The sequence below is a fragment of the Bufo gargarizans genome, chromosome 2 (genome assembly GCF_014858855.1).
Source record: "Bufo gargarizans isolate SCDJY-AF-19 chromosome 2, ASM1485885v1, whole genome shotgun sequence".
Classification (NCBI taxonomy): domain Eukaryota; kingdom Metazoa; phylum Chordata; class Amphibia; order Anura; family Bufonidae; genus Bufo; species Bufo gargarizans.
In genome coordinates, this window is record NC_058081.1 from 575,019,248 (window position 1) to 575,031,953 (window position 12,706).

The window sequence follows — 12,706 nt, forward strand, 5'->3', positions numbered from 1 at the left end:
GTGTCTGGCACCAGCGCCCCTTGCATTACGCATTAGACACTTTCTAAGTCATAAAAATTGATTTTACAAGTGTCATTGCGATCTTTGCCTCAGATGCTGTCGTCAGTGCTGAATGTGGAAGTTTTGCAGAAAAAAATTAAAGGGGTATTCCTATCACAGACAATGGGGGCATATCACTAGGATATGCCCCCATTGTCTGATAGGTGCAGGTCCCACCTCTGAGACCCGCACCTACAATGAGAACGGAGCGGGGTAATGAACGGAAGGTGAACTGCGCATGCGCAGATACCCTCCATTCATTTCTATGGGGCCGCTGAAAATAGCCAGAGAAATAAATGGGAGCATGCGCGGTGCGCTCCCATTCACTTCTATGGGAGCAGCGCTTGGTGGTGGATGGACCCCGGGAAATCCGGGGTCCTCCAGCCACATCTTTCCCTGCTCCATCCTAGCGATATGCTCTCATTGTCTGTGATGGAAATACCCCTTTTAAATCTTAAAGAATGCCTGAGTTTTCAAAAAAGTGAATAATAGCTGTGCTTTATTGTAGAATCATAATTGTAAAGCAGCAGGTTTTTTTTGGTCTTCCCTAATGTCTTTCTCAGTCATATTTATTCCCTGTTTCAGCTGCACAGATAGATGCATTTCTCTCACAAGAAGTGGTTGTCTCCATTCTTTGAAATCTGCCAGTACTGTACTGCTGTGACCTCACTTCCGACTATATTTGTTTTCTTCTAGGGAGCTCAGAAAGCAGATTAGGAAGGGGGATCAGACTTAAGACACACAGGAACTTTTCTGCTCTTCAAAAGTTGTGTAGGGGCAGTGTTTCTCTCAGACTCGGCTAACAGTCACACTACCTCATGTCCTGTGAACTGGCTCTGTTACTAGGGATGGATCTAGCCTAGTGAAGGGGAACCTTTTAGAGACCGAGTGCCCAAACTGCAACCCAAAAACCCACTTATTTATTGCAAAGTGCAAACACAGCGATTTACCCTGAATACTACAGTCCAATATAGAATATCTTCCATGTACTTGATCATTTAGCTAGAATAGCCTGCTACACTCAGTGCGCTGCCTGTGCCATTCATAGTGTGCCCTGTGCTGATGAATGGCAGGAAAAGTCTAAGGCAGGCATGCTCAACCTGCGGCCCCCCAGCTGTTGTAAAACTACAACTCCCACAATGCCCTGCTGTAGGCGGTTCGGGCATGCTGGGAATTGTAGTTTTGCAACAACTGGAGGGCCGCAGGTTGAGCATGACTGGTCTAAGGCATATTGGTACACCATAGACTTTTTCCAGGGTGCGGGTGCCCACAGAGAGGGCTCTGAGTGCCGCCCCTGGCACCCGTGCCATAGGTTTGCCAACACTGATCTAGTCTACCAACATGCAGTGGACTGCAGATTAGGTGGAAGCAAGACCCCTAGTGGCCATGACTTTATTTTTTATTTTTTTAAAGGGAGTCTGTCACCTCCATATGGCCATATACAGTGCTTACATTGTCCTATAGCACACCTATACATGAATGTAATAGTGCCTTTTTCTTTACACTTGCAGAAGCTTGAAAAACTAAGTTTAACTCCTGCAAATGAGCACTCGGAAGTGCCCAGGGGCGGCGTTCACTGTGTTGGAGCTCAGGGTGCTCTGCCTTTTTTCATTGTTTTCCCCGTCCCAGCCTCTGCCTAAGCCCATCCTCCTATTCCCTTGCGTCATCCTTCAGTCCTGCCGAGATCCTGCGCACTGCCTCTCCGGGCCGGGGCATGCACACTGCGATGCCTATTGTGGGCACGGCATCGCTTTAACTACGGCGCATGCGCTGGCGAACGCCCTGTTGCCGCTTGTCTTGTGCCGTTCGCTGGCGCATGTGCAGTAGTTAAAGCAATGCTGTGCCCACAATGGGCATCTCGGCCGGACCGAAGGATGACGCAAGGGAATAGGAAAGCGGGCAGAGCAGCCTGAGCTCCAACACAGTGAACGCCGCCCATGGACACTTGCGAATGCTCATTTGCATATGAATCAAAGTTAGTTTTTTTCCTATCATTTGCATGGCAAACTTGACTTAGATTTTTTTTTTATTTTTTTACTTTCCTTCATGTCTGGTGATTCTCCAAAAATAAAGGAAGACACACGGAAACAAAAACGAACACGGAACAACGGAACCCCTTTTTGCGGACCGCAAAAAAATACTGTCGTGTGCATGAGGCCTTAAATTCATTAGAATGCACTCCTCTCTAGCTAAAAACACCTTATCAGTTTGAAGGAGGTGTCAGAAATCTGCGCCCCCTTGACAATGCTTTGCTATAAAACGGTCACACATTTGTAATGGCGCAGTTTTCCTGGTAGTTGGGGTATATTCTAGAAGGCAGAAGAAGTAGCTTGTCATACAGTTATGCTTTTAGGGGACCACTGTGTCATGGTGGAAATGTGAGAGCCCCGAAGTCATCCTTGTCTATGTTCTGCCACCATTTGTGTCCCGCCTGCTCCTTCCTCCCTCTCAGCCATTTTCCTCCCATCTAGAATGTAAGCGGTGAGGAAATGAATGGTAGGAATCCTGGCAGGATTTATGGGAAGGCATGGAAGCGTGGCGAATGGAGGAAAATGAGCGAGTCAGGCAGGAGCGCCTAGTGAAGATAAACCGTGGACATAAACACATTGGCAAGGCCTGGCAATGAATCAGCCCCGGAGCTGCCAGTGCTTATAAATGGGGTGAGGCGTGAGGGTTTATGGCTCTGGCGGATACCCCTGTTCAATACATTGAGACCGCAGTACATCAGATTACAAGAATGTGACTGCATTTCTGTGGGATTTTCTGGATTATTCTTTATTAGTAATCTGTCTGTGTTGAAGTCTGCACACAAAGGACTGCCATATCTGTATGGGGATCAGAGGGCCACATATGATGTTCACCAGGGCTAAGCGGGGCGTTAGCACAGCAGTTTTACCTTTTAGGGTAAATGCACACGTTGCAGATTCTTGCGCAGGAAAACCTCGGCGTAATACAAGTACCAGCAAAGTGATTGAGATTTCTGTTTAGAAAACCCCCAGCCTTATTCTTTGCTTCATTCATGTTCTTCATGGACCTGTTTATTTTTCCCCATCGTGATGTTTTATTAATATATTTTCTGTCTGTACATAATAATCAATACCCCGGCACTTGGCTTCATTTCGATGCCAGAAAAGTCCTGCAGCAGAACATCAGAAGCTGAAGGCCTATGGTATGCAGCCTCATTCATCTTGCAAGGATGGCTGAGTAGTTTTACTCCCTTCTCCTCAGATAATGATCCAGGCACGCAGGTGCAGATGCCGGTTTCTGCGTGGGAGGCTCCAGCAGGACACTTGTCTGATTATTGCTTCTTCGCCTGCTCTGCGCTATTCGTAATGTCTATGACCCAGGGAGCCACATACCAGGCTGCAGCATCCAGCAGTGTGTAGTGCAGCAAACCCCAGCGCTGTATTCATCTTGGTTTATATTACTTATGTATTTGGCATTTGTCATGAATGACAATTTCCTCATAAACATGGTATCATTGGCATTTCTACCTTGCTGCATTGTCCGCAGCAGAACACATCGCTCTTGTCCTGCCTGCTCTGTATTGTGCTGATGGATTTGCAGGGTAACATCGCTCTCTTAAGATGGATTTTTCTGCGACTGTCGCGTCGCAGTCGCAACATGTCGCATGTTGCAGTGCGACACCATAGACTGCCATTATAAAAATTGTTGCGCGACATTAGTGCAACAAAATGTCGCGCGACAACTGTTGCGCGACTTTTTGTCGCGCAACAAATGTCGTCGTGTAGACCTAGCCTAAGGGCTTCTGACTTAAAGGTCTTGCAGCAGATCGATCCAGTGGCTCACCGTATGGAACGTTTGGTCCACGTTCACACAGTGCATATTACACAAGGATTTACTGTGTGTTTTTTTTTTTCCGCGGAAATACAGTAGTAATACAGCTAAGTAAATGAGAGTTGAAAATCTCATATACACAGTGCAGGAATTGACAAAGTGCGGTGTGGATTATGAAATCAGCAAGGAAATTGTTTGAGCAGATTGCAAAGGGTGAGATTGGGGCAAATCGGAATGAAAATGTGCAATAATGCTATTTTCACATTGCGGTTCCAGCAGAAAATGGTGGGAATTGGCTGGACAAAAAACGCTGCGTGGACCAGTTTCTGTCTGGCTGATTCTCTGCCTATTTGCTGGGTAGCAGCGGGATCTCTGCTGGACCTCATTATAGTCAATGGGTTCTGGCGGGTAGGTGGCAATATAAGGCAAACCCGGATCCAGTGATCTCTGGAAGAGGCAGCCGCAGGTGTGAAACTAGCCTTACACACAGATTTAGGTGCAGAAATACCGCGGAAGCCACATAAACTACACTACCATGTCCATTTAGGGTGCATTCACACGACCGTATTTTTGGCTCTGCAGCCGTTCCGCAATTTTGCGGAACGGGTGCGGACCCATTCATTTCAATGGGGCCGCAAAAGGTGCGGACAGCACACACTGTGCTGTCCGCATCCGTAGATCAGTTCCGTGGCCCCGCAAAAAAGATAGCGCATGTCTTATTCTTGTCCGCAATCGCGGACAAGAATAGGCATTTCTATCATAGGGCCGGCTACATTCATACAGCCAGTGTCTGTGTTTTGCTGATCCGCAAAACACATACGGTCGTGTGAATGTAGCCTTATCCATAGGGCTCTTTCACACGAGCGAGTGAAAACCAGGAGTGAGGCCTACACAGAGATACAGTATAATGGAAAGATTTTCACCTGTTTTGGCTCACAATCACTGACGGAAATCACTGACCAAACACTGATGTGTGAATAAGACCTAACACAGGATCCTGAGGCCCGTTCAGCAGCTGCCATAGCCCCACCAGCTTATGTTAGTTGGGGATCCATTTGCAGCACCCCCGATTCCTCTGCTGTATGGCGCATCCAGTTCTGTCCTGAACCAATCAACATCAAACGAGTGAATCAACGCGGCAGATGGAGCAGTTCTGCTCAGCACCAGAGACTCGCTGATGGAATGAGATTGCAAATATTTCATCAAATATCAAGCTTTTCATCCTGAACCGTGTTAGACGCTGAGGTCTAAAAATAATAAGTCTTCACTCAATATAATCAAAAGCCCTTGTCAGCTGGAAGCTCCCCGGCTGCTCATTAAAATGCGGAACAGTCGGAAAGTTGCGGTTGTTTTGTGGGATTAGGGAAATGAAGTTATGAGATTCTGCCGGGTCGGTGCGTCGCTGTGATTAGATCAAACATGTAGGTAAGAGCTGGAGGAGTCTTACGGCAGAGCTTATATTAAACTCCGCTCTGGGAATGAAGTCTGACAATGGCCTTCAGCTTCATCATCTTACGCTAAATGTATTCCGCCCAACCATTCCATAAATTAAAAAGAAAATCCCCAGTAAATATGAGGCCCTGAGAGTCTCTTTGGTCACGTTCCTAAAGATATTCAGATATTTCCTTCATAACTGTCTGAGAAAGCTGAGTGGCAACCCTTGTCTCCACCATTTTCACTCCCACAAGGGTGACAAGCCCTATAGAAGCTATTGTTATATCCAATGAGACAATCACTTAGCTTGCCCAAACATTTAAAGAGGTTATCCCATGATTAATGCAAAAAACTATTGGACACGTGACAATCTCTTTCTAACAAAGCTAAAACCAGCCCTGTACCTCACATGGATCCAGAGATCTCGCCATTCATTGCTCCAGTTGATCTGCTAGATTTTATTTCAAGCTGGCAGCTCAGGGGTGTGTCCTTTCTGCTACAGCTGGTGGCAGTTGAAAAATGTAACTGAGCACGTGCTGCCACCTCGGTGAGGTGGACAGAGAAATTTTAAAAAAGATCAAACAGCAGGTGGCGCTATACGGATTAATTTTAATAAATAGCTCAGTGGCTGTACAACATTTATAATACATGCAATTGCAAAAGTATTCAGATCCAGGTGCTGGACAACCCCCTTTTAATGGCAGGTCTGTTATTTGCCTAGTGAAATGATCTGTGGATGATCTGATGGGCATATTAACTATACATTGTGTTTCTATAGATGTTCATTATAGGTGATTTCACGGAATTGAACTTTCTTGCAGCCATGTCGCTCAGACTGACCATACTGTTTATGAGTGGAGACACTGTAGACAGATGAGCTCTCTGTATTCAGATCCCGAGGTGGAGAGTAGTCGCTGAGTTGGACCTCTTCATTCATAATGGATTCCAAGCAAGAAAGTCCTGATGTGTGGCATCCTGCAGAAGACCAGACCTCCAATACTACCCAGGTAACCATCTTCTTAAGGCCGCAAACGCAGAAACGTAGGCCGTCCCTGCCACTCCACGATATACAGGCACTGGCCATGTGCACTCTGTATCACGGATGCGAACCCATTGACATGTTCTTTTTTTCTGCGGAGGCACGGATCGAAAGCCCACTGAAGGACTACAAATCCGTGAGAATTCACTCCATGCCTCAGCGCCTCCCAAAAAATTGAACATGTCCTAATTTTTTTCCCCCCAGATCGCGGACCCATTCAAGTCAATGGGTCCACATCCGCAAGCAGCGTACACGTGGATGGTGCCTGTGCATTCCAGACCGCTATTTGCGGTCCACGATCAGGGAATGGATGGCCTACATAGGTGTGTGCATTAGGCCTTATGGTATCTAAACCTTTGTTTAAAAAAATAAAAATGCAAAAAACGCCATTCGGAGTGCTCTGCCCCTTCAGCTTTCATTGGCTCTACTTGGCATTTTGAGTGTGTGGCGTACAGATCCATAGAAAGCACACCCGCTGAAAAAGCCGAGCAGAGCTAATGGAATCCGGAGGGGTGGGGCGCTCTGTGGCACTTCTGCACCCTCATTTTTTTTTTTTTTCAATAAAGGTTTAGTTTTATGACCTGCATGGTCTTACTTATTCCCATACATGTTTCTATGGCCTGAATGGGGGGAATTCAGGATAATCTCTAACTTCAAATTAACCACTAGGAACATCTGATAATAAATGAAAAAGCCATATTCAATTCAGCTGTCGGCAGAACCACAGTTTGGCCAACAGTCGTCTCTCCTGATACCCCCATACAGATACAATATCAGTTGCTGAGTATGTATGTGTTTTTAGTGGAGAGAGGTTGCTGCCATGATCAATTGGAGGAGGCAAATCTCCCAGGAGAACAAAAGAGTCTGTTGAAAAAATTAAGTGTGCTCAATCTTCTCCTCCAACATAATCTGTTGGGAACTCCGGCGGCAAGATCAGTTGACAATACACTGTGTATGGGAACTTTAAAGGTGGTGTGCTACATACAATGAAAAAAACTCTGTTACACAGCGGCTGCTGCTGCCCTGCTCGCCTGCTCCGGCGCCTACAGGTTCTGGTGGCTCAGACCCGCCAGCCTCTCTCTCTCCTAATTTCCAGCGGGGTAGGATGCTGGACTAGCTCTGTCCATCCATGCAGGATGTGGCCTGCTTGCTGGCAAGGGTTCTCTTTGTCCATATTGCGCATGCTCCCTCCAGCTCTTAAAAAGGCCAGTGTGTGCACCTTATTCTTCCCCATCTGCAAAGATGTGCTGTTCTAGATTTATCTGCCCATCTACCAACGTCTTCCAGTTTCCTAGATTTTGACCTTATCTCTGCCTGATCTCCATTATGATCCTGATCTGCCTGCCTTGACCTTGGCCTGTACCTGACTACGATTTTTGCTGATCTCTCTCTGCACTAGTGTCTCTTGACCTCTGTGGTAGCAAGAGGTAGCAACCTACTCCCCTGCAGCGAAGTCCAGATCCCTGTACAGGGTTTAAAGGATGGAGCCCTGGGGGAGGGGTGGCATTTAGAGAACGCCCTTAGCAGTAGCCCTGACCCTAAGTTCACACCTGAGCGTTTTACAGCGCGTTCAAACGCGCTGTAAAACGCTCAACACGTGAAAACCAATGCTTCCCTATGGCCCTGGTTCACACTTGAGCGTTTTACAGCGCGTTTGAATGCGCTGTAAAACGCCCGACGCATAAACAAGTTCTTGAGCTTTTTTTGGGGCGTTTGTCGCGTGTTTTGGCCCATAGACTCATTGGACAACACTGCAGTCAATCACACAAACGCGCGTTTACTATTGCAAAGAAAAACGTGCGACAAATACGCGCGTAAAACGCGCATCTCAGAAACGCTCAGGTGTGAACCCAGGGTGAGACAGATCTGTTCAAGTGACACAGCGGATCCACATCCACTTTGTAACACTCTAGTATAGAAATAATCCATCTGTAAGGCTGGATTGCAGTGTGTGTTCTGTTAAGAGTCTCTGCCGCAGATTCCTGGAAAGATGCAGGACAAAAACTGTTAGAAACACACACACACCCTACACTATAGATGAGGTCTCTAGCTTTTACCTTTGCCATTTTCATTTATTTTCCGTCTGCAGGTGCATTTTGTTCGAGATGGGGGAGCGGTTGCACAGATAGTCTACAGTGATGACCAGGACCGGCCACCGCAGCAGGTGGTTTACACTGCAGATGGCTCTTCGTTCACTTCAGTGGAAGCCTCAGAACACACCTTGGTGTATATTCACCCTGTGGACGGCTCACAGGTATGAAGGGTAAATGTAAAAAATTAACAAAAAACTACTAGCTTTTTGTGAATCACAAGAAAATAAAAAATAAATGTCTACAGTATACAGTAAGTGCTCCAGGAGGCATATTGTCTAACCCTTAGACCACCACTCTGGATGGGAGGGAGGCTCCTGTAGCAGAAACCCTCCTCTAATGCAGGTGGAAATTAGCTTAATTAAAACAATTAAAAGGAGGTATCTTGCTAGATTTCTGCTATATTTTGTGATGTGATTTTTTTAAATTTTTTTTTGTATTTTCTTTGTCACTTGATTTAACTCTTAGAAGATTCTTACTGTTCTTTTTCATCAGTAATTGTTAGATGCCCTCTAATGATCTTACTAAGCAGACAGGAATAATTTCATATTCTACTAAATATTCACATACTCAACCGTTGCGGTTGTTCTGAAATTATTTAAAAGTCCATTTTCAAAAATGTTTTACTGCTTAGTTTTGTTTTAACCACAGCCTTATTCATTGTATTTTTGGGATTATATTTTCCCCATTGATTTCGGTGCTTGTGAGGGGTAACTGTTTTTTCCATGGAACAAGTTCTAGGAACATCATGTCAGGTACTGTACATATATTAACATAGTAGGAATCTATATTCTCTTTTAGGCGCTTTTTACTGACCAGTCCCAGGTTGCGTATGTCCAGCAAGATGCCACCACACAACAGGTAATAAGACGTTATAACTCCGGTTGTAATCTACATTTGTCACTCTACTGGTGTGTGCACTGTGTAATTGTATATATCTCTGTTTAAGTAAATCTTGGATTATGTTGCAGGTTACGGTATTGCTGCCACCATCACGAACCATGAATGCTGCCAACCTAGCTTTGCTCAGCAGTGTCCCCGAATCTGCTCAAACTATGTCATTAGAACCAGTGCCACAGGTAAAGAGTCATACTGAATAAAAACTGGATCGGTGAGGGGAGGTTAACTAATCACTAGTGGTCCGGCTGCTAGGTCCTGCACTGGGGGTCCATTCCTCCATCCTGATGGAGCAGCAGGTCGAGCATGCACCCTGCTGCTCCATTTATTCTCTCTGGGACTGCCAGAGATAACTGAGTACAGCTCAGGATTGGGGAGTGACCCAGCAATCAGATCCCCACCAATCATTTCGTTATCTATTTGTTAGCTGTTTGATTGTTTGATTCCTGGGAGCACAGCACTCCCAAGAAAAAGCTTTTCAGATGCTGTGGTCATCGTTGACCTCGGCATATGAGGAGTTAAATATCTGTGGTCAGGCGTATTCATTTCTAGGTTTAGTGTTGCTTTAAAGGGGTTGTCCGGGTTCAGAGCTGAACCCGGACGTATCCCCATTTTCACCCAGGCAGCCCGCCCGACTTTAGCATCGGAGCAGTTCATGCTCCGAAGCTGTCCTTTGCCCTGTGCTAAATCCCAGCTCTGAACCCGGACAACCCCTTTAAGATACTTTGGATCAAGATATTTATACAGGATAGTATTGGTGGGTCCGCCCCACGGTTACTAGAATAAGCGAGTGGCTATTGGCCTTACAGTACTTTTTTTTTTTTTTTTTTTTTTAAAGGGGTATTCCTATCTGGATATTTATAACATATCTTTTGGATTTGCTATAAATATTCGATAGTTGCTGCTCCCATTTCTGGTTCCCATCCCAAGAACGGGCCCCGACCTGAATAAAGACCAAGTGATGCTTGCCTAACTTTCTCCATTCCGTGCTATGAGACTTCGGAAAATAATCAAGCACTGGATCAGCTATTATTGGAAGTCCCATAGCGGTGAATGGATGAGTGGCCACCTATGTGCAGTGTCCTCTCCATTTATTGCCATGGCACTTCTGAAAATAGCCCAGGGCAATGCTTAGCTATTTTCAGATGTCCCATAGCAGTGAAGAGAAGATTTTGCAAATGCCCCCATTCTTGAGACAGGAGTGGGCCCAGAAGTGGAACCCACATTTGTTGGACATTTATGGTATATTCTCTCTATTTGCAATAAATGCACAGATAGGAATACTCATTTAATGAAGCCAGTCAGGACATGGAGCGTAATGGTTGGTTTATTCTAGCCCTGACTGATATTATTATTAGGCACTCCTCAGTTCTGAAACTGGCTCCTCATTGTGACCTTCTGATGTGACTCTTTTCTCATTTAATATACTGTAGAACAGGGGTGCACAACCTTTTTTGGTCTGGGGGCCACATTGTCACATTGCACTTTTTCAAGGGGCCGCAAAAAAAAAAAAAGAAGTTAATCAGCGCTTGTTTGCATCAGCCTATTACACAGGCTAATGCAAAGTGACTGGGGAGGAATGATCACTACCACAGTCATTCCTCCCTCATTCACTTCTGTCGATTATTGGTAGCACATTCCTGATTACACGGGGAGATGTGCTGACGATAATTGTACATCTTTCATCCTGATAAAATATGCGAATCCGCCAACAAACGAGTGATTCCTTGTTTATCAGCTGATCAGTAGGATTATACCGGCCAGATATCAGGAATGAGCTTTCCTATGGACACCAGTAATTGTCCTGAATATCGTGAATGTCAGGGGCTTAGAGATTTCCTGGTAAAAAGGATTTTTAACATGTTTTTGCAGCATGGGCCTGAAACAGAAGATTCATACCTTCCTGCTGCCGCTGTCTCCATCTTCTGGTTCTGTTTACATCCGGCTGGCTATGGGCATAGTCACTTGTACCTCTCCAGCCAATGACTGGCTTCAGTGGTGATGTGGCCACAAGCAGCGTTTCACCACTAAGGTCAGTCATTTGCTGGAGAGGTGCTCCGGGACAGGAGGATGGAAAGTAGGAATCTTCTGTGTCGGGGACTATGCTGCAGGAACTTGTTAAGAATCATTTTAACTAGGAAACTCCTTTTAAGTGGTGACGTTTCCTTCCTGCCTCCTAGTCACAAAGAAGCGTTTTACACTGCAGAGGACGGCGCTCACTGGTTATTACCGCCTCCTGCACCTCCAGTTATACTGGAGGTGCCCTGCAATAACCAGTAAGCATTTTCCCTGAGGGCTCATGCACATGGCCATTGTTTTAGTCCGCATCTGAGCCGAATTTTTTTTTTTTTATGTGGCTCAGATGTGGACCCATTCACTTCAACGGGGCCGCAAAAGATGCAGACAGCACTCCATGTGCTGTCCGCATCCATTCCACCGTTCTGCAAAATGAAAGAAAAGGTACGGTCATGTGTATGAGGCCTTACTAGCCAGGAAAGCACTTATTGGTTAACCCTTTAATGACCAGGCCTGAAAAGGCTTTAATGACCAGTCACTTTTTTGTGATTCAGCTCACATGGTTCAAACACTTGTAACTTTTTATTTTTATTTTTTGGACTACCAAAATAACTTTTACAGCTTTTTACTACATAACACATGGCTTTTTAATATTTTTTTTTTAGTTTTATTAGGGGGAAACTACATTGATATATATATTTTTTTAATAATTTTTTTAAGTCATTATTATTCACACTATAGCTCTTTATTTAAATATGCAAAACATTATGAGGGGTGATAATTGTAATGGTTGTGGTTGGTGTGGGCGTATTTTTTTTTTTTCTTTTATGTATTTTACAATTTTTTTTATAACTTATTTTTTTAATATATTTCTGCTACAAAAAGACCTTTGCGGGACCCTGAATTTTTTATTTTGCTCATTTTGCTTTTTTTTTCCCTTTTATTTATTTAGTATTTTTTAACATCACTTTATTATTTATTTTTAAAATATATTTTGGCCACATAATATGACAATGAACAGTTTTATTTTGCACTTTTCCTTTTTATAGTTTTCTTTTATTTGTATTTTATTTATTTATTTTACATCTTTTTGCCAAAATTTAAATTTTTTTTAAATATATTTTTGCAGCACTGTATGTCCCCGAAGAGGTCTTTAAAAGACCTCTGGGGGACACTGATTTTGTTTTTGTTTTTTGTTTTTTGCACTTTTATTTTTTTTCTTTTATTTGTAATTTTTTATTGTGTTTTCAATGTTTTTTTTTTTTAAACTTTTAATATATATATTTGCAAATACCTTTGGGGACAATACCTTTTTTTTGCATTATTTCAACTGTAACTGGAGCATCCAGTGGAGCCCCAGTTACAGGGAAAACCAGCTTCCTGGCGAGGCTTT

General features: G+C 44.3%; 1 protein-coding gene across 3 annotated transcripts in view; it reads left to right on the plus strand.

The window, feature by feature from the left end:
• The window catches only part of PRDM10 (PR/SET domain 10), a 51,257-nt gene that overhangs the window by 9,905 nt on the left and 28,646 nt on the right, over positions 1-12,706 (plus strand). For all 3 annotated transcript variants that reach the window (XM_044281741.1, XM_044281743.1, XM_044281742.1), the window contains exons 2-5: positions 6,093-6,278; positions 8,400-8,564; positions 9,202-9,261; positions 9,372-9,479. In XM_044281741.1, the coding sequence (XP_044137676.1) occupies positions 6,210-6,278; positions 8,400-8,564; positions 9,202-9,261; positions 9,372-9,479 (402 nt within the window). In that variant the 5' untranslated portion in view covers positions 6,093-6,209. The remainder of the gene's footprint in view (positions 1-6,092; positions 6,279-8,399; positions 8,565-9,201; positions 9,262-9,371; positions 9,480-12,706) is intronic.